This window comes from Podarcis erhardii (genome assembly GCF_964252035.2).
Source record: "Podarcis erhardii genome assembly, chromosome: 1".
In the NCBI taxonomy this organism is placed as follows: domain Eukaryota; kingdom Metazoa; phylum Chordata; class Lepidosauria; order Squamata; family Lacertidae; genus Podarcis; species Podarcis erhardii.
In genome coordinates, this window is record NC_138497.1 from 109,658,645 (window position 1) to 109,679,645 (window position 21,001).

At 42.5% G+C, this 21,001-nt stretch overlaps 1 protein-coding gene across 12 annotated transcripts in view; it reads right to left on the minus strand.

Annotated features, from left to right (window-relative positions):
* Window positions 1-7,678: 7,678 nt before the first annotated feature.
* Window positions 7,679-21,001, minus strand: part of KCNH7 (potassium voltage-gated channel subfamily H member 7) — a 272,670-nt gene continuing 259,347 nt past the window's right edge. For all 12 annotated transcript variants that reach the window (XM_081870829.1, XM_081870827.1, XM_081870825.1 and 9 more), the window contains 3 exons: window positions 18,428-18,596; window positions 9,722-9,911; window positions 7,679-8,830 (listed from right to left, as the gene is read on the minus strand). In XM_081870829.1, the coding sequence (XP_081726955.1) occupies window positions 8,561-8,830; window positions 9,722-9,911; window positions 18,428-18,596 (629 nt within the window). In that variant the 3' untranslated portion in view covers window positions 7,679-8,560. The remainder of the gene's footprint in view (window positions 8,831-9,721; window positions 9,912-18,427; window positions 18,597-21,001) is intronic.

Here is a 21,001-nt window from a genome sequence, read left to right on the forward strand (position 1 = left end):
TACTTCCTTGATCATGCAAATATGTGAGGCTGCCTCAATGATTAAGAGGAATCTATCTGAGATTAAATACACTGCATATTGCCAGTTCTATGAGGGATGACTTGGGAAGATCAGTCTGTACTCTTTGCATGTCATAACTGATGTAACAAAAAATATTTAGATGCAGCAACTGCTGCCGAGTGTCCCAAAATAATGTAGGATTACAAATGAATAACCACCCATTGTGCATACTGCTGAAAAAAGATCTAAAGGTATAGTTGGATGATACACATAAAAGCAAACTCTTTGCAAGCCTGCACATCTTCATTATCCTGGAGTCTGTCTTAATGGCGGGAGGTAGTTGGACCTGAAACACATAGCTGGAAGATTGGGGAGGCTAGCTAGTGGTGTCCAATTTAATTTCTACAAATGGACCCATAGAAAGGAGTCTTGACACCTGGTTGAGATGTCTGAAAATTACTGAAGCCCAAGGGGTGGATGCAAGTCAGTGAGGTGACACTGTTCAGATTGTGACTGCGAAGCTCACTGGTCCACCCACCATTTAAGTAATAACTGGCATAAGTGAGGCTGAACCCCTCCACTGAAGGCAAGTGAGATACCCTCTCCCCAAAGGTGGCTAGTGTCCATTGGGGCTAGTGAGGCAGAAGGTGGGAAGACCAACAGTAGGTGCAGCCAGAATCAAAGGCAGGTGGGAGAAAAACTAGAAATGAGATTAAAAGGAGGGCATGCCTCCTGGAGTGGTTGCAAGAAGGCAGGGAAATGGGGATTGGCTGAGCGTAGATTGAGTTTGCAGTGCTTCATTTGCAATAGACCTGCCTCTCCCCTAAACCCCCTGTTTGTCCAACCTGGGACATGATACTTGCATCTCTTTCAATTAAAATCATGAATGGCTTTGAGCATTAAAAACACACAAAAATAGCGAAGCCATCTAGAACATTTTAAACTACAGTACTGCCATATGTAGTGATCAGTATGACTAGCAGAAGCAAAATCTTCCGAGGGCAATTTGAGCAGGCCTATCTCCATGCTGCCAAACATCTGGTGGCTTGCTCCTGATAGCTGGAGAGGAGAAATGCAAATGTGGGTGTAAACAAACCAACGCTTCCTTGCTTCAATGAGGCACAACTAAAGCTCAGAGAAAACAGCAACCACACAACCCTTCAGTTCTACAGATGCATCTGTATCTAAACTTCAGACAGAAGGCTCAGCCTGCATGCCACCACCGTGATGTAAATAGGCTAAATTTCAGGAGAATCTAATAAAAATTGCTGAAATAAAAAAATGTTTTGAGGGCCAATTTGTTGTTTTCGTTTGCAGCTGGTTTGGGGGCAAAAAAAGCTTAGCCCTGCTTTAACTGGCTTAAATTTCCTCAGGATTCAAGAATATTGGAGCTCCATCTTCTATAACTGATATTTCTGGAACAGACTATTACTGTGTGCATTCAGATTTGTGGACTTGGAACCTTTTTAAATTTCTAACCTAACTGTACTAATATTCCACTGCTAGCTGTTAGTGCAGGTACCTAAAGTTTCTGAAGTGCTCTGATTCATGTTCATCCCTGGACTATATCTGCAGAATACTACTGTTGCTCCTCAAGCCTTCTTTTAATAAGATCAACAAGCTTTTATAGGCTGAAACTTCCTACACATCTTGAGCTGAGAATAAGTCTCAATAAATTCAATGGGACTTACTTCTGAGTGGACACAGAATCTCACAGTTAATCTCTGCTTATAAGACAGTTCCCCATTCCAATATTTTAGGTGTCATCTTTTCAGTTTGGACCGTAAATAATTCAATTTACAGAGAGAAGAAAGTTCACATTTGTTTACCACAGCGACTGAAATGGCTTTCACCTTAACGCATAGGCTCACGATAAACTCAGGTGAGAGTCAACGAGTTCCTTAAAGGATCTCAGCGTTACTGCCTTAAGTAGAGTTTCACTGGTTAATGATGAGAGCGTTCTCATTGACATGTTTGGAACATGTACATTTAGGATCCAGTGATGGGACAATGTAGCAGAGAATATAAGGGAAAGCACAGCGGGCCTGAAAAAAGAATGCAAGGAATAAAGTAAAAGAGCCAATTTTTTTGCAACAGGACTAACTAGAAATGATAGCTTAATGACATAAGTGCAAGCATTTTTATGTGCCAGTGGGGATTTGTTATATGTTAAATAGATCTTTCAAAAATCCTTGGTTTTCACATAGAAACCTATTCAATTATAACACATTTTGAACTCTTGTAGCAGGGCTATGCTGATCCATGACCACTAATAGGCTTTCCTTCCTTCCTTTCTTCGAGCTAGTGAGCCACAGCTGATGGAGCATTATCCTTTCAAATGTATCAGTACTGGAGGTCTGATGAGAGAGTCAGGCTGATTCCAAGCTGTATAAAAACTAAGCACATAAGAGTGCTTAATTCACATGGGACATTATATATGACAGAACGGGGATTGTACAGAGCAAACAGATAGGGATTTTAATGAAAGTAGGCGTTTGAAAGCTACAATCCCTGTGCACACTTACAGAGGAGTAAGCCCAACTGAACACAGCAAGGCAATGCATTGGGCTGCATGAATAGAATGTACCGGTATATCTCCCTATAGTGTTCCTATAAGTCCTGTGGCTCTGACATCTTACTCAGGACTGCTTTCCCAGCCTGGATGGAGAGGTGCCACTCAAAAGATGAGAGAGTAGAGAAGCCAATAGGATGCAGTTGAAAGACCATGTGACCTTTTACCATGTTGAAAGCTCCCAAATGTTCTTGTTCCTAGAGGGAAGCCACGGCAAGATGGGGAGGAGTGTAGCTCAGTGATAAAGCACTTCATTTTTTGTAGAAAGTTTCAGGTTCAACCTCTGGCACCATTAGGGTTGTGTTCACAGTGCCACTTACTGTGCACACACTGCGTTTCCGGTGTTGGGTTTTTAATCCATGTTTGCACAGTGTTTTCCAAAATGGATATTTAACCTGTGCTTTGTTATAAGGCGGGACACGGGTGGCACTGTGGGTTAAACCACAGAGCCTAGGACTTGCCGATCAGAAGGTCAGTGGTTCAAATCTCCGCAATGGGGTGAGCTCCTGTTGCTCGGTCCCTGCTCCTGCCAACCTAGCAGTTCGAAAGCACGTCAAAGTGCAAGTAGATAAATAGGTACCGCTCAGGCGGGAAGGTAAACGGTGTTTCCGTGTGCTGCTCTGGTTCACCAGAAGTGGCTTAGTCATGCTGGCCACATGACCTGGAAGCTGTACACTGGCTCCATCGGCCAATAAAGCAAGATGAGCGCCACAACCCCAGAGTCAGCCACGACTGGACCTAATGGTCAGGGGTCCCTTTACCTTTACATAAGGCACTATGGTTCAATGTGTTGTTTCTCAAACTGGTTTCACACTGACCAGAGCCCTTAATCTATTACTTAGTTGTCTCTAGCCTATACATAGGGCAAAGACATCCCTGCCCCTCAAAACCCCCTTGGAACAAATTTGGCACTAAAGAAGCTGGGGGGAAAGATCTGAGAAATGAACCACAAAAACAGGGTTGTAATGTGAACACACGCTAGGTAGTGCTGAGACTGGGAAACTCCACTGTCTGAAACCCTGGACAGCCACTGCCAGTCATTGCAGACAATACTGAACTGGATAGAGCAATGGTCTGATTCAGTATAAGGCATTTTGCTAGGTTCCAACCTAAGACTGTGAATGCCTTTGTGACATAAAAACCAGCAGGCCACCTGACCTCTTTCCCCCTTACACAATGTTGCATGCAGGCAAACCTGTGGCTCTTAAGACTGGGGAGAAAAGGAGCAGGACATCAGTCTAGGAGGCAGAGAGAAGAAAACACATGGAGCAGCCTTCATGAAGCTGGTGACCTTTAGCTATTTTTGGACTGCAACCCTGCCCCCCCCCCAGCTCCAGCCAGCAAGGAAAGAAGGAGGGAGTTGGGTAAGGAAGACCTGAAGGAATAACGGGCAGGCACAAAGGGTTAGGGTTAAGGCTGCTTCTATATTCACACCATTTGGGAAGCATCATGCAGATAAAATATGCAAGGGAAAAGAGTGGCACCAAATATTTGAGAGAAGTTGGGTTGTTGTTTTTAAATAATGGAATAATGCTTGTGACAAGCACAGAGGAAGAAGATGACATCATCTCCTGTACATACCGTATTTTTTGCTCTATAAGACTCACTTTTTCCCTTCTAAAAAGTAAGGGGAAATGTGTGTGTGTCTTATGGAGCGAATGCAGGCTGCGCAGCTATCCCAGAAGCCAGAACAGCAAGAGGGATAGCTGCTTTCACTGTGCAACGATCCCTCTTGCTGTTCTGGCTTCTGAGATTCAGAATATTTTTTTTCTTGTTCTCCTCCTCCGAAAACTAGGTACATCTTATGGTCTGGTGCGTCTTATAGAGCGAAAAATACGGTATTTTAATCAAACTGCAAGCTGATGTTGACACGAAACTAGAGAGTGGGGGAAAGGCAGGCTGCTGTATTAATGCACATGAAGAAATAAGCAACCCCCCCCCCATTAAAAGTGGAGTGGGGAATGTTTTTCAGCTCCCCCCATCTGGGGCAGGGGGCACATGCCAGTGGTTGTGGAGACTAAAGGCCAAAGCAGAGAAAGAGATGCGACTCTTACCATTGAAACAGTAGACATGGGTTCTCACCATGCAAATGTCTGACCTCACATATACACCTCTACACCACCTGTCTGGGCAAGCAAGAGGACATTTTTAAAGTTCAAGGGCACAGCCTGGGAATGGGAGTGGCCTGGGCAAGAGTTCCAGGCATCCAATAGAGACCTAGAGGCCTGAGGTTCCCTACCCTAGTTTAAAAGTTTCTGAGCACAATTTTTGAATCAAACGTAACTTTAGAATATGTAAACAAAACGTCCCTTCGTCAAGCTCTTTCAGGAATCGAGGGTGACTTGCTGCTTTTGTCCCAGGCTGAGTTCACACTTTTGACAGGTAATTCCTTTGTGGTTATAAAGGTACTCTCCATCTGTGAAATTGAGACCAGCCATGTGAAATACAACATTAGCTTTCCTATTGTAGCACTTCATAAGCTCCGAACTTGATTTCACACGCTGAAGCACATTTATAAAACGAAGAAACCACACACACACAAAAAAAGCGCGGCAAATGTTGTCACCTCGTGGTGACATTTCCCTGTCACACAGGTGATCTTTCCAAGTCCCCCAGAGGAATGGCAATCAAAGCGTTGCCTTTAATGGGCATAGACCCTGTCGACTGATATTGGGAGCTCAAAAAGTCCTGGTGGATCTCAAAAGGCTTGCACACTCATCACCATGTGTGTCCCATAAACACAAACGACGCAAAGCCTTATACATTACAATTGTTATTAAACTGGTAATTCCGAAAGCCGTTTGGTTCTCTTCATCTACAGAATATATGTAGGAATGTCTGTATATGTCCAACATGGATCAACAGAAAAGGCTGGCAATGCTACTCATGATCTTGTATGTTTGTTACAATGCAGTCCTATTTCCTATTAAATCCGGGATGGAGGGAATGTATGTGCCTTCAGATATTGCTGGACTAGAGCATCATCATTCCTGACAATTGGCCATGCTGGCTGTGGCTGATGGGAACTGTAGGTAAGCAACAGTCCAAGGTCGCCCAGTGCTGCTTTAAAAGAAGCACCCCTCTATTAAACAATAATTCCCCATCCCTTTATTATGGTAAATAGTAATTTTAGGATATTGGTCTTGCTTTTTACATTCTTCCTGCTGTTGGTGCCTCCCTTATTTTTCTTTTTCTTTTCCTGTTCTCCTCACACCACATCACGGACCTACAGAAATCAAATGACTTGGATCACTTTTGGTAGATTCCCATCTTAAAGCTTTTGTTTAAGTTTAAGGAATGACGTGGCTGCTTTGACTTGCGCAAATACCGTAGTGAGAAAGGTCAGTTCTCTTCTAAAACAAACACGTTTGAAGCGTGTTATATTTTAATAAAATCAAATCTTATGTATTCGCAAAGCATTATGCACATGCAGTATAGACTGTATTTAACACCTATGGAACTTTGAAAGATTTACTCTTGTAGAGTCAGCTTTGGACACCGGATAGACTTACTTGGTTTACTTAGTAATAAGGTTTACAGCTGTACTCGAAGAGGTGTGCATATATATATATATATATATATATGCACATTGAGGCATATATTAGAATCCTAGAATGGTAGAGGTGGAATGGACCACAAGTCACGTAGTCCAACCCTACAATGCAGGTATCTTTTTGCCCAATGTGAGGCTCGAACCCACAACCCTGAGATTAAGAGTCTTCTGTTCTACCGACTGAACACCCAATCGTACATATATATCTTTAGGGATGCTTCCATATTACAGTAGCTTTCTGGGAACTACTCCCCTCTCCCCATTCACTTCAATGAATAGTATTGCTTCAATATGTGTTTAGGGGATGCATGTTCAGAATAAGCTTACTTTGGAGATGCTCTATCCTAGTGCAGATACACTGCTTTTTTAATGAATGGGTCACCGTAAGGTTCAATACAGCCAGTTTCTCTTTTCCCACTACTTCTGCCTTGGTTCAGAAGCAGGGTAGGGTGGGAGTGGACAGAGACACAGCAGTATATGGATAGACCTTCTAGTTCCCATAACAGCATGGCTTGTCGATCGGAAGGTCGGCGGTTTGAATCCCTGCAAGAGAGTGAGCTCCCGTTGCTCTGCCCCAGCTCCTGCCCACCTAGCAGTTCGAAAGCACGCCAGTGCAAGTAGATAAATAGGTACTGCTGTGGCGGGAGGGCAAACAGTGTTTCTGTGCACTCTAGCTTACGTCACGTTGTTCCGTGGCTCCAGAAATGGTTTAGTCTTGTTGGTCATATGACCCAGAAAGCTGTCTGTGCACAAATGCTGGCTCCCCCGGCCTGAAGCGAGATGAGCGCCGCAACCCCATAGTCGCCTTTGATTGGACTTAACTGTCCAGGGGTCCTTTACCTTTTACCCATTCTACATTTGCATGCTTGCATTTGAGAGTGTGCCAAGGATCAGAAGAAAACCAAGGCTCTACTGAACCCTATGGTGACCACCCCTTGCCCCTCGCAGTGTGTGGGTACTGTGCTAGAATGGATCAAGACTACCCATTGTGCTCCACTACCCGGAAGGAACAAATTTAACGTGTAAGGAGTTTTATATGAATGGGCAACTCTGGTGCCATTGTGTGAGAATGCCCTAAGGTTAAAAAATAACCCAGGTAGAAAACCACGTTGAAATGGTTTATCTAATTGGGCAGAACCCAACTGCTGCTCTTGCAGCCAATGGAAAGAGTTTAGATCCAGTGAAGGCATCTGCTAATGGAGGAAGAGTGGGGGCATTTTTGCTAATTTCTCCTCCCAGCAACACCTCCCGAAAATCAGCTGCATAGAGTTCAGGGAGTCTCCAGAACATGGTGGAAAGTGGTGGTATTGGGATTTCAGGAGGAAGAGCAAATTTGCAGGTCGCCTCCTTCCATTAGCAGAGGTACCTGATGATTGAAAACCCTTCTGTTAATGTAAGAACACAACTGGATCAGTCTCTTCCCCCCCTCCCCCCCATGTGTGTAGAAAATTAAGAGAGAGTTCTCAAAACGCAACCATGTCCATTATAAAAAGGAGCCAAATATTTCCATCACTCAGCTTTCCGCATTGAACAAAAGGAACAAAGTCTTCTGTGTTATGTAGAAATTATATTTATTGCATTTGATTATGTTTGAGGGTCTCTTGACAGCTAACTGCCTTTTGTAGGGTGGCAGCTTATAGGTACTGATGTGGTTTTAATAAAGAGAAAATAAGTTTTTTTTTAAATGACATCATTCAGTTAATGGGGGTGCAAGTCGTCGATGATGCTTTCCACTGTGCAGCTCAGTTGCTCTAGCAGTTTTATTTTTAAAAGTCACCTATTTTTGCTAATGGTGTGTTACATGAATGACTTCCGAAACACAGAAGACTTAGCTACTGTAGTCTTTTATCCAAGCCATGGTATGGTTGTGTTGATTATAAAAGGGGGGGGGGAGGGGGAGAGAAGTTCAGTGCCGGAATGGCCACTGTATAATTTTCAAAAGGTAAATTGAAATATTTTTTTATTTATTTTTTGCTGGAGCTGCAGAGTAGCTCTTAAAAAAAAAAGTAATTTCTGTGTTGACCATCATTATTGGGTGCTTTTTTTGGAAGGCTTATCTGCAGTAAAACAGGGTTTCGTTGAAAACAGTAAATAGTAGTCTCCATGCAACAGATCCATTATCATTTCCAAACATGCAGGTGCTTTTTAAAAAATTAAAAAATATAAGGTGCCTTGAGAATGCTGGCAGCTTTATATTTGGAACATACAGTTTGTTTATATATATATATATGTATATATTTATATATTTACATTGTTACTGGTTAACCTTACCTTATAAGCTACAAAGTTAGGAAAATATACAGTACTTTTGCATATAATGGTATATCCTTGCAGCCCCTGAGTCAAGTATAGAGGATTTAAATACAAAATAAAAAGGGGAAAAACCCAGCCATTAAAAGCACTTACATTTTAGGTGATGTAAGAGTATAAAAGGGTTATTTCCCAGGAAGACCAGGATCAGAAACATGCCTATGGAGACCCAAGATTCCTACAGTGCTTAGGGAAGAATCTGGCAAGGATGGGTGTCTGATTTGGTGGAGGTAAGCCTTACGATGATGTTGTTGGGGCAGCTCTAAAGACTGGGCCTGCTCCTGTTCCAGAAAGGATGCCAGGTTGTCTTCTGAGGCGGTGTTAAGATGCACTCCGCTCGAGAGAGATTCTTTGGATTTCAGTTTTGATTTTTCAAGGTCTAGAGATTCAGTACACTGAGAAAACGAAACCAAACAACAGCAGGGTCAGAAAGCATTTTAAAGAGTCCATTTCTAATGAAAACCTAAAAGTGAAAACTGCATACCCTCCAACACTTTTCTGATGAAAATAAGGACGTCCTATTCTATAATAATGCTAATTTTTAAAATCATTTATACCCTGCCCATCTGACTGGGTTGCCCCAGCCACTCTGGGCAGCTTCCAACACATATAAAACATAATAAAACATTAAACATTTAAAAACTTCCCTATACAGGGCTGCCTTCAGATGTCTTCTAAAGGTTGTATAGTTACTTATCTCCTTGGCTCAGGGGGGGTCACATAACTCCATATCCTCCAACATTTCTCTGATGAAAATAGGGGTGCCCTAAGAAAAAGTGGGACATTCTGGGATCAAATCAGAAATTGGGATGGCTTCTGTAAATCTGGGACTGTCCCTAGAAAATACAGATACTTGGAGGGTCTGAAATTAGGTCTCTGGCATTATTGTAAGATGTATACATACACAAATAAACACCTCTACCTTCATAGGCAATACCTTGTCTAATAGACACAGATAAATTCACAGGGAGAATGTTATCAATAGCTAACAGTCCTAGTGAGTATAAGCTGCATCAGAGGCACTGTGCTTCTGCTGGGAACGACTGTGGCAGAGGGCTGCAGCTCTCAGATCCTGTTTGTGGGGCTTCCATAGGTATCCCATAGGTTGGCCACTGTGGGTAACAGGATGCTGGCCTAGAGAAGGACCCTTGATCTCACCCAACAGGGCTTTTCTCCTGCTCGTATATGGATGCATCTGATGACATGAATTCTTGCCCTTGAAAGGACACAGCCGAATAAACCACAAGAAGCCACTGACATATCTGTACCTGGATACAGATGCATACCTGTGAAGGACTGAAGCTTCTGTCCGTTTTAATAGATGCTATGGGGTGAAGACTTTGCACTATTCGGACAGCTGGCCTCTGATAATCTGCCCCAGTGGCCACCATGCTATAGGCAGGTGGAACAAGTGCTGATTGTCTCTGCAGCAGCTGTAGGATGGTTTGAATGTCAGAAGTCATTTGGGATTCAAGCCTGGGAAAGTAACAAGAGATCAGTAACTATGTTTGTAGGGATAGCACTGTTTTGGCAAGAAAGAACGAGCCACAACTTGCAGTAACTTCACTTTATACTTGTGAACAAGAATAAACAGGGGGAGAAGATTCCTTATGGCACTCTATGGCTAGCAGTTTTCTTTTACAGAATCAAAGAAGTGTGGAGTTGGAAGGGACACCAAGGGCCATCTAGTCCACCCCCCCAGCTACATCACACATGATGGATGGCCATCCAAACTCTGCTTTAAAACCTCCAAGAGAATCTGCTCCACTGTCAGACAGCTCTTACTGCCAGCAAGTTCTTCCTGATGTTTAGTCGGAAACCTCCTTTCTTGTCATTTGAATCCATTGGTCCAGGTCTTAGCCTGTGGACCAGGAGAAAACAATCTTGCTCCATGCTCCATGTGACAGCCCTTGAGATATTTGAAGATAGCTAACGTATCTTCTTTGGGCGGGAGGTAGTTTGCACGGCAGCCCACAACAGAGCAAATTGCAGGCAGCTTTTGAACAGCTGGAACTCAGTGGCAGAAGAATGCTTTCAAAGTTTGTGCCTGATCCTAGGTCAGGGGACCAATTTAGCTTTAGGGAAGGAGTAGACCCTTTCAGATTTGGTCTAAGGACGCCCTTCTTCAAATCTCAGACAGGAGCTCAATGGCTGCACCAGTGTGTGTGTGTGTGTGTGTGTGTGTGTGTGTGTGTGTGGACTATTATAGGAGAGGTTCAGTGGAAGGAGGAGAAAAGGGTGAAGTTTTGTGCCCCATGTTAAATTTCTGAAAGACAAATACAAGTACAGTGGTACCTCAGGTTACATATGCTTCAGGTTACAGACTCCGCTAATCCAGAAATAGTACCTCTGGTTAAGAACTTTGCTTCAGGATGAGAACAGAAATCGTGCTCCAGCGGCATGGTGGCAGCAGGAGGCCCCATTAGCTAAAATGGTGCTTCAGGTTAAGAACAGTTTCAGGTTAAGAATGGACCTCCGGAATGAATTAAGTACTTAACCCGAGGTACCACTGTAATGCATTTCAAAATAACATTCGATCCTGAACATGTTCAATTTCTGAAAGAGAAATAATATTTATTGGGGACTGGCATGCTCTCCCCCAGTACCAGCTGTGCAGGAACTATTAAATAACCTGGGTGTACTAGCAAGATACTTTTTCTCAGGTAAACAGTTCTAAAACGGTGATCCTAATGATCTCAGGTGAGAGGTGCTGCGAAAATGGATAGGTTTCCCCTTTGTTCTCGCAGGGGTTTCCATGCAAAACCCTTCCTTGATCAATTTTCACTATGGTGGTTGCTTGCAGGGAATCTCTCATTAAAAGCCTTCCTCCATGCACTGAAGCTCAGACACACAGCAGGGAGTTCTCAATAGCATTGCCAAGATTCTGGGACTCCCTTCCTTGGGAAGCCTGCCTGCCTGCCTCTTTCTTAGCTTGCTTCCAGGCAAGCAGAAAAAAAGATGCTTCCGTATTTGCCAGGTGTTTGATCTATCTTAATTTGTATTATTGGGGGGGGGGGGTTCCTGCTGTTGTGGATTTTGCTACCGTTGCTCCTCGTTTTATCTCTCTGTTACGAACAGCATTTTGTTACTTTGATGTGGTTACATGTTGCTCTTAAACTGTTGTGAGTCACCTTGGGCGTTTTGTTGTCAAAAAAGTAAGTTAGATTTAATTCACAAATGAAATAAATAAACACTCATGTGGTGGCAGTTTTCACCAGTTCTCACTTAGAGCCACAGCCCTGAGTTCTCAGGTAAGCTGCTCCACTGCAAATGATTATCCCAAACCACCAAGGGTTTGTCAGGCAGGAAGCAGCAGACAGAGCTCTCTGCATGCTTCCTGCTACCTGCTGTCTTGTAACATATGTCATGTTGTTGCATTTTTATTATTTTTTTCCACTGGAAATTAGGCCACAGCTATTCAGGCTTTATTGGCTCATAGAATGCAAGGGAAGCCTTATATCGGCTTTAAATTGCTTGTTAAAATGTACAGTGCAATGTGCCCAGGAGCACTCGGTGACTATTATAGACTGAGTTTGTCAATTCAGGATGAAATTGCCCATTTGTCATGACAAAAGTGCTGACAGTAATGGAATCCTAGGGAAATGATTTTATTTTATTTTTTTATTAAAAAAAGTAAAAGGCTGGACAAAGGCCAATTTCCAATTAGATGCAGTGCTGCTTTCTTGCAAGTCTTTTCTGTGCCTGTTTGCAAAAGGGAAGGGGCGTGGTCCTGCGAGATACTTCAGCCTTCAGAAACCGAAAGGTCGTGCCAAAGGATATCTTCTGTTTTCATGCCCATTTCATGCCCCCCTAAATTCAGGGGATAGCTACAACATTTTTGTTTTACAGTTAAGATAGGATCCATTTTAGTAACTGAACTCTAGCAAATTTCTGATGTTTAGGAGCCTATACTCAGCCAATCATTTCAGATTACAGAGCACTGATGTACAGTGGTACCTCGGGTTACATACGCTTCAGGTTACAGACTCTGCTAACCCAGAAATAGTGCTTCAGGTTAATAACTTTGCTTCAGGATGAGAACAGAAATCGTGCCTTAGCAGCAGGAGGCCCCATTAGCTAAAGTGGTGCTTCAGGTTAAGAACAGTTTCAGGTTAAGTACGGACCTCCGGAACGAATTAAGTACTTAACCCGAGGTACCACTGTAATGGAATATTGTTCAGAGTTGTCTGGATTAGCCATTTCCAATATGTTTTACTGAACATTTGTTTTACTGAGGGGACTTAGGCAGTTGTGGGAAGGCAGGAACCTTCAGTCTCTGCAACTGCTTCATGGGGGCAAGTCCTACGGAAGAAGAGTTGATGTGCTCATTAGGCCTGATATTCCTGTGCAGATCCTGTTTTCCCCCCAAATAAACTCCACTTTACTTTGTGTGATTTATTCCTAGCTTGCTCCTGTCATTAATATAAAATGTATCAGCTGACAAGTAATCTGCCATAAATGAGGACGACTGCCAAATCATGTACTAAAATTCAGGCGGCAAATCTACACTCAGTAACCTGAGAGTCCAGTCCCTGCCCAAACTCCCTATAAATTGTAAGAACAGTAGCTAAGAGAGCCTATTTATTAAGCATTCATCCTGAATTACTTGCACAAAGCTTACATAGTGATAAGGCTGTCAGGTTTTTATTGAGGATTCATTCTGATTTGTTTTTTGGGCAGATATATGAAAATGGGCATACAAAGAGTGCTTACAAATCATTCGTTCATCCTGCACTTCTCAGTGCATTTCTGCATCACTTTCCTAACTGCAAACAGTTTTCTTAAGTGGATTTGTTGGACAAGGACAATAGAGCCCTTTAATCCACATAAATGGCACAAACATAAAGTTCCAGTATGTGCTTTCTGCAAAATACTGAAAATCTGCAGGTGCCTTAAGCAGGATGTCAAAAAAGGAAATGGGGGTGGTGGTGGGGGGCAAGCCATCTTTGGTCCCCCCCTATATTTGAAAAATGTAAACCAAGAAAACCCTTTAGTCATCCACAAGGCTAAATACACAAGTTTGCACGTGCAGATAAAAATCCAGCAGATCCCAACATGATTCCTGTATTACCCAGTGCAAACCCAGGCTAAGAGAGAAAGAGGAGACTGTTTGACAGCAAATTATGTTTTTGACAATTCTGGGCCACAGATTAATTCTAGGCTGCCTGAAAGAGAAGAATGATGGCAGGCCATCTTCATTAGCATCTAGTGAAATCTTGCAGGGAAATGAACTTCCATTAAGGAGAAGTTGAGTGTTTCCTTCACGATTTGATTAAATGCCTTGTCCCAATGACAAAGAACTCTTCCCCAGAGAATGGGGAATAATAGCTGCCTCTCTATTGTTTCCACGGAATATTGCTGGCTAGACCACTTGTTGCCCTGGGGATGATCTTCAAAAACAGCTTAGGAGACACAATATGATTTGTTTACAAGAAGCTTGGATTGTTGCTATTGATTCAGACAAAATTATTTTACCTGGGTGTAAAGCTTATAAACTAGCAGGAAAAGGCTTTGTCACTTTTTTCTTAATATGGCCCTAAAATTGAGGAGTGAACAAACAAGCTTGAATTATGTTTTCTCTGGTAATTACAGTATGGATTCCTCTTTCCTCTCTTTTAATAGTTAACATCTATATCACCCTGGGAACCTGAAATTCTGTATAGAATTAACTTGGAACAAATTGTGTTTTAGAATTGAGTTACTGAGTATAGATATATTGACTCTATTACTGTCTTGGCAGGCGATTTTAACACATATGGGGCAAGGACAACAAAGAACTCACAGTTACGTTGGCTCTTGAGGAAGATTATTATTTTTCCTTTTTTTCTGTCTTACGATTTGAGGAATGATTAAGTAAATCTTAAAATCCCTCTTCAAATTTAATTTTCAATTCTTAAACAGAAGGAGTCAACAAGATAAATATGGGGACTTTACTTTCATTTGTGCCTTAAGGCTGAGCAAAGCAAATTTTATCTGTGTTCCATCAGATCTTGCCAGTTGTTTTATTGATTTGCTTCCTTTTGGTTACAACAATCAGTGGCTGGTTAGCACTGACAGGACTCATGATTCCGACTGAAGAAAAACTGACCAGGAATAGGTAATCTGTAATTCAGCCTGAAGCTGTAGGCACCAGAAACCTAAAACTTTATTGTGGTAGAATGCACTAGGTCAACTGGGGGGGGGGGGCTTCCAAGCAGAAGCTATTTCACAGGTGGGATTCAATTGCATACTAGCAAATCCAGGTTGCAGAATTAAAATTCAATGCTCTTGGGCAACAGATCCAGTCCCCCTTCCAAAAAACCCCCACATCAATTCTGACTATTTGCAATAAGGAAAGTGATGGGGAAATACACAGGTATGTGTTGGATAACTATAGCTTGATGCAACATCAAAATACATCCTTGCAAGGCAATTAGGATGAATGCTTAATAAGAGGTAATCTGGAAACAACCAAAGTCTAATACTTTTGTCCACAACAGATAGTGGATAATCGTAAAGATGGTCTGATAGTTTGCTTTGCAGCCTGTAAGGTACTCTACTGCTTTGCAGTGCGATCCTATACTTCTCTATTCAAGCTAAAGTCTCATGGGGTGCAATGGTCCCTGCAGGTGAGTGTAAGACTGCATCCTAAAAGTCCATCGTGGTAAAAAAACCAAAATGATTGTCTTTGGGTATAAAATGACTGAAAAGTTTGATTACTATAAAACAGAGCAAGTTAAATAATTCCATTATCTGAGGGTTTTCTTTACTGGATCAATCACAGGCATACTTTTATTTATTTGTTATATTTACATTCTGCCTTACTTTGCTGATAGAACTAAAGGTGGTGTAGGTGAGATTTCCAGGTGGTCTCCCATCTTGCCACTGAGCAGATCCTGACATCTTCAGATTCAACAAGGTTGCTACACCATATAAGGTTTTTGTTTGTTTGTTTGTTTGTTTGTTTTTTAAAAAAGGTAAAGGGCCCCTGGAAGGTTAAGTCCAGTCAAAGGTGACTATGGGGTTGTGGTGCTCATCTCACTTTCAGGCCAAGGGAGCTGGTGTTTGTCACAGCTTTCTGGGTTATGTGGCCAGCATGACTAAACCGCTTCTGGCTCAACGGAACACCGTGGCGTAAGCCAGAGCGCACAGAAATGCCATTTACCTTCCCACCGCAGTGTTACCTATTTATCTACTTGCACTGGTGTGCTTTCGAACTGCTAGGTTGGCAGAAGCTGGGACAGAGAAACGGGAGATCACCCCGTTGCAGGAAATCGAACCGCCGACCTTCTGATAAGCAAGCCCAAGAGGCTCAGTGGTTTAGACCACGCCACCCTTGTCCCTCAGACCATGCCCTGGGACTAAAACAGAGCAATCTGTTACTGGGGTCCTGGAATTTTGGAGGATCTATGCATTCCAAAATAAATTGAACCCACAGAATCTGAAGCCTGTGGCTTTCTTTGGTTTTCTTTTCCTATGGCATAATCTCAGAACAAGTTTCTAAAGGCTCCTTTAGGCACCCCACTGCGTACCCCTTCTGATTTATTAGATGGGGATAACTGACTACTGGTCAGGCCACTGGCCCACCTTGCTCAGTACTGTCTACACTGATTGGCAGCAGCTCTCCAGGGTTTCAGACAGGATGCCAGGTACTGAAGCTAAGACCTTCTGCTTGCAAAGCAGATGATCTACCATAGTAGTTCATGACCCTTTTCCATGTCAAAAAGTGTTTTGACAAGAGGAATGGTGAGTGACACGTTAATAAATGCAGGCCCAAGATCCCCTTGGGCAATATTATACCCTCCCCTAAAATCTAAGATGATGAGGAAGCCGTTGAATATATCCTGCACTTATTTTGTTCTATTACCCCAATGATTCTTCAACATCAACTTCATTGGACTGATCATGTTGTGCGGATGCCTGATTATCTATTCCGAACTTAAAAATGGAAAGCGTAATTCTGGTGGTCAACAAAAGAGGTTTAAAGACTCTCTCAAGGCAAATCTAAAAAAATGTATAAACACCAACAACTGGAAAACACTGGCCTGTGAGCGCTCCAATTGGAGAACAGCCTTTACCAAAGGTGTCATGGGTTTTGAAGACACTCGAACTCAGGACGAAAGGGAGGCATGCTTGGCAAACCCTTACCGTGATCAACTCCCGCCCAGAAACCTATGTCCCCACTGTGGAAGGACGTGTGGATCCAGAATTGGTCTCTACAGTCACTTACGGACTCGCTGTTAAAACTGTGTTCATGGAAGACAATCTTACTCGTCTGCAAATGATCGCCAAAGAAGCAGCAGCAGCAGCACTTATTTTGTTCTGTTACCCCACTCCCCAAAATGTGCAGAATACATTCTTCTGTTTCCTATTGAAGGCACGGGTCAACTAGTCAAATAACCAGAAGTCAGAATTTTTACATGCAAATAACAAGAGATCAATAATGGGTACATTTGTCTTGGCTGCTGCAAAATAAAACTGTTGAATGGTTTCTTTAAATGTAAAGGTTCATCATTGTTCCACCCAATGTGTATGTCTTTAAGGGGCCAGAGCAAGGGCCAGAGCAAAATAACGAGATCCAGCTTTACAGCTGTGAAACATAAGTGCTGCTGAGTTGCATTGATTAAGCTGTGTCAGCAATTGGGTGTAGTATATAAGGAGCAGCACCTAGCTCTCCCATTACCCTGGGGGATGGGTTGGTGGTTGGGTCTGGTTTGTTGTTGATGTATTTAGTGTATAAGGAGTTTTTGTTTTTGTAATTAAAACCTTGTTTAAGTTATTTTTGAGTCCCTTTTTAATCATGGTCTCCCCAGCAAGCTCTCTGCAGCGCTACTAACCTGCAAATAGCCAACAAAAACTGGGTAATTCTGCTGTTTATTTGATACTATCTTGTGCTCTGCTTAGGATTGTTTCATTACTCCATGTTATTTTTATGGTTTCAGCTAATTTTTGTTTTTAGCATCACTGGCTGAAACAAATAAATTCTGAATACTCAAATAGATGCAGTTATATGGTGAATTGTGCTGTATGACTAATCAGCTCTACTTTACTTTATTCTGAACAAGGCTGAGAGCTGTGTTCTTTAACCAACTGCTACCATAACATCGTAGGCACTTAGAAGAGAGAAGTGTTGAAATATTATATGGAGTGCATTAGGAAAAGGAAGCTTACCTATACAGTATTTTGACAAAGAAAACAACTGTTTTCCTTGCACAGTGTGACTAAGTGACACTTATAGAGCTGCTTTTTCCTTTTCTTTTTTGCAGGGTGGGGAACGAGTTTGCAGTTGCTTATTACAAAGAAAGCAAAATAGCTCTCACATCAGATATTGAATGTTCTTGCAATGGAATGTAACACATGCTTCAAAGGCAGCTGACACATTAGCCTACTCTTTTCAAAGAGGGAAACAGCCACACATTGCAAACTTTCATTTTCCGGGAGAAGGAAAAAAACATAGAAAAAGGGATCAGAGGAAATACTTTAGGGCATGGGTAGGCAAACTAAGGCCCGGGGGCCAGATGCGGCCCAATCGCCTTCTCAATCCAGCCCGCGGACGGTCTGGGAACCAGCGTGTTTTTACATGAGTAGAATATACCCGTTTATTTAAAATGCATCTCTGGGTTATTTGTGGGGCCTGCCTGGTGTTTTTACATGAGCAGAATGTGTGCTTTTATTTAAAATGCATCTCTGGGTTATTTATGGGGCATAGAAATTTGTTCATTTTTTATTTTTTCCCTCCAAAATATAGTCCGCTCCCCCACAAGGTCTGAGGGACAGTGCGGCCCCCTGCTGAAAAAGGTTGCTGACCCCTGCTTTAGGGAATAGAAATAACTGAGCAATGAAAAAGGAACTAACCTCTTCCCTAAGATGATTGATCAAATTGTCCTTTTTGGCTGAACTTTTGGGGTTGCCACTCTTTTTGGGCTCACAGGCACAAACTGGAGAAATGGTGTTGTCATTATTAATCATGACAGATAGCCAAGGTTTGCTCTTTTCCTCATGTCCCTCCTTACCTGCTGAGCTGGTCTTGAAGTAAATCTAGCCTCTGTTCCACTTCTCCATAGTTGATCTCACTCTCTGTTTCGGAGATGCCCCACGTGACATGGGGCAATGCGGACTGGCTGGATGATTCCTGGTGGCTCCTGCTGTGATCCTCCTCCCAGATTCTTCTGTTGGTGATATCTGCCAAAATATAAGAGTGGAGGTTGGTTATTTAAACAAAGCTACAAAATATGGGAGTAGGCTATGTTAGAGAATGTCCACAAAAGTTATCGTTCCTTTGTCTTCATGATGATGCTCGCACTGTGCTCTAGCCTCATTTATAAAGTGGGCTGGTGTGGCCACAGGTTCTGTCATACTGGCTCGGTTATGAGGCTGGATGAAAGGAACTTTCAGAAACAATTTAGAGCATGGAAAGTTTTGGCAAATTATGTCCCAAATATGCTGCCCCTAGGAGTGTATTCAACTAAGTTTCACTCAGAACAGACCAGTTGACATTAATGGACCTTACTCAGTCATGTTAATTAATTTCAATCTGTGTAGGCCTTGGTCAAATTGGCTCCAGCCTCTTGTGGCAGAAGTAGGGGGAAGGACCTTGCAGAGAACTTTGTAAAAGCCTTGCTCTAAGCAATGCCATGATTTTGCTGGCTAGCTTGTGCGTCATACTTCCAGGGATACATGGAAAGAAAGCAGTCTCATACCAGTAACTCTAAATATAATAAATGCCTAACCCACATTTTAATGGGGTGGAAAACAACGGGAAAACTACTTCATTCATTTGAGGATGGAAATGCAAACAATACAATACATTATTTACATTCCTCCAAGAGCTGATTTGTAAAAGACCATCGTTTTTAACGTGTAAATAATGTCTAAAAATCTTTTTTCTTCCCACAAAGAAAATATATAGACTGTAATTCTGGGAAACATCACAAGCACTGCACAGCGGTGTTTGTGGAATGCCTAAACAAAAATTTAGGATAGCTCAGTGGGTAATGCAGGAGACTCTTAATCTCAGGGTTGCGGGTTCAAGTCCCACACTGGGCAAAAGATTCCTGAACTGCAGAGGGTTGGACTGGATGACCCATGTGGTCCCTTCCGACTCTACAATTGGACGGTTCCATGTTAGGTAAGTTTAACTCACTGCCAAGCAACTAAAGCAGGTGTGATTAAATTGTGGCCATCCAGCAGTTCATAGACAGTTGTCCAAGTATTCCCAACCACTGGCAGGGCTGTAAGTGCCCCACTCCTGAACTAGACTAAGGTTTAAATGATTCTATGCTTGGCAATAGAGACGGTGAACCGCAGTCCTGGGAGCCTCAGCATCCTCTCTATTTGTCTCCCAGGCTATAACACCTCCTCAGCCACACTTCCTCTCACCAGGCCACATTCCTCAACAGCCCAGCTTCATGTTCTCTTTGAGTCTTTTTGCCTCTCCTTGAATTCTGTTAAGATCTTTTGCTTCTCCAGGTGGAGAGTAGGGAGGGGTATGTGAGAATATACAGCTAGCCTACGATACAGAGGTAAAATCAGCAAATTAATAAACAACCACACATTCACAGCCATATATTTATAGGTGTTGCAGAAAACAGTGTTTTGAATTAATTCAATTAAGAATGGCAATGAAAACAAGCACAGATGACTGGACCAAACACCATTAACCACAAGAACCCCCCCCAACCCCCCCCCCCCGATCAAAGATGATTTGCTCTTAATAACACCACTGAGAGCCCCAGCAAAGGAACAAAGGAAAATTATATTGGTTTGTGTTTGGTCACAATAAAAACACACACCTCTTAAACTTGCTAAATTTAGTACAGTTTGCACTAGGTTGCCTTGGAAAATGTTGCTATAGCTGCAAAAACACTTTTGTGGCCGCCAAAAGAAAAAGAAAAAAGGTGAGCTTCCCAACTGCAAATGTAGGAATCTTGACATTTTGCAAGAACCTGAGGGGGTTCGGCCAGCATTCCGGACTGTAAAAAAAGAAAGATGTGTTTGCTGAATTGTCGGTGGTGCGAAATGACACAGGAATTCTTTTGAATAGGTATATTTAATTGCACCGAGAAGGGAAATCAGTGAAATGTGCACGCACACGCCTCACTTGGAGTATGAATTGCACATGACACCTATTAAATTGTGCTCACAGTGGATAATGACTCCTATACCACTCCAAATGCTTGGTAGAGTTTGGAAACTATTTTAAAAGGGTCCACTCCTGCTTTTTAAGCACATCCAAGAACGAGTGCTTATCCACGTATCACACTCATCAGTTGCTTTAAAAAGAAAATAAGATGCAAGATTTCTTAATTTTTTCTTTCTTTCTTTCTTTCTTTCTTTCTTTCTTTCTTTCTTTCTTTCTTATTCCCCTTAAGGTTGTGTCAGCTAGTCTGAAAGCTGCTTGCAATCCAGTCTTGTTAATTTTAACACTCCTCTAGCTTTCCTACACTTTCCCCCTCCTCTGGCTCTCTCTCCCACCCCCACCCCTGCCAGTACATTTGTACTGAGTTGTAAGGTTAGTGGCATTGTAGTGTTATGAGAGAAGAAGAAGAAGAAGAGGAGGAGGAGGAGAAGGAGGAGGAGTTTGGATT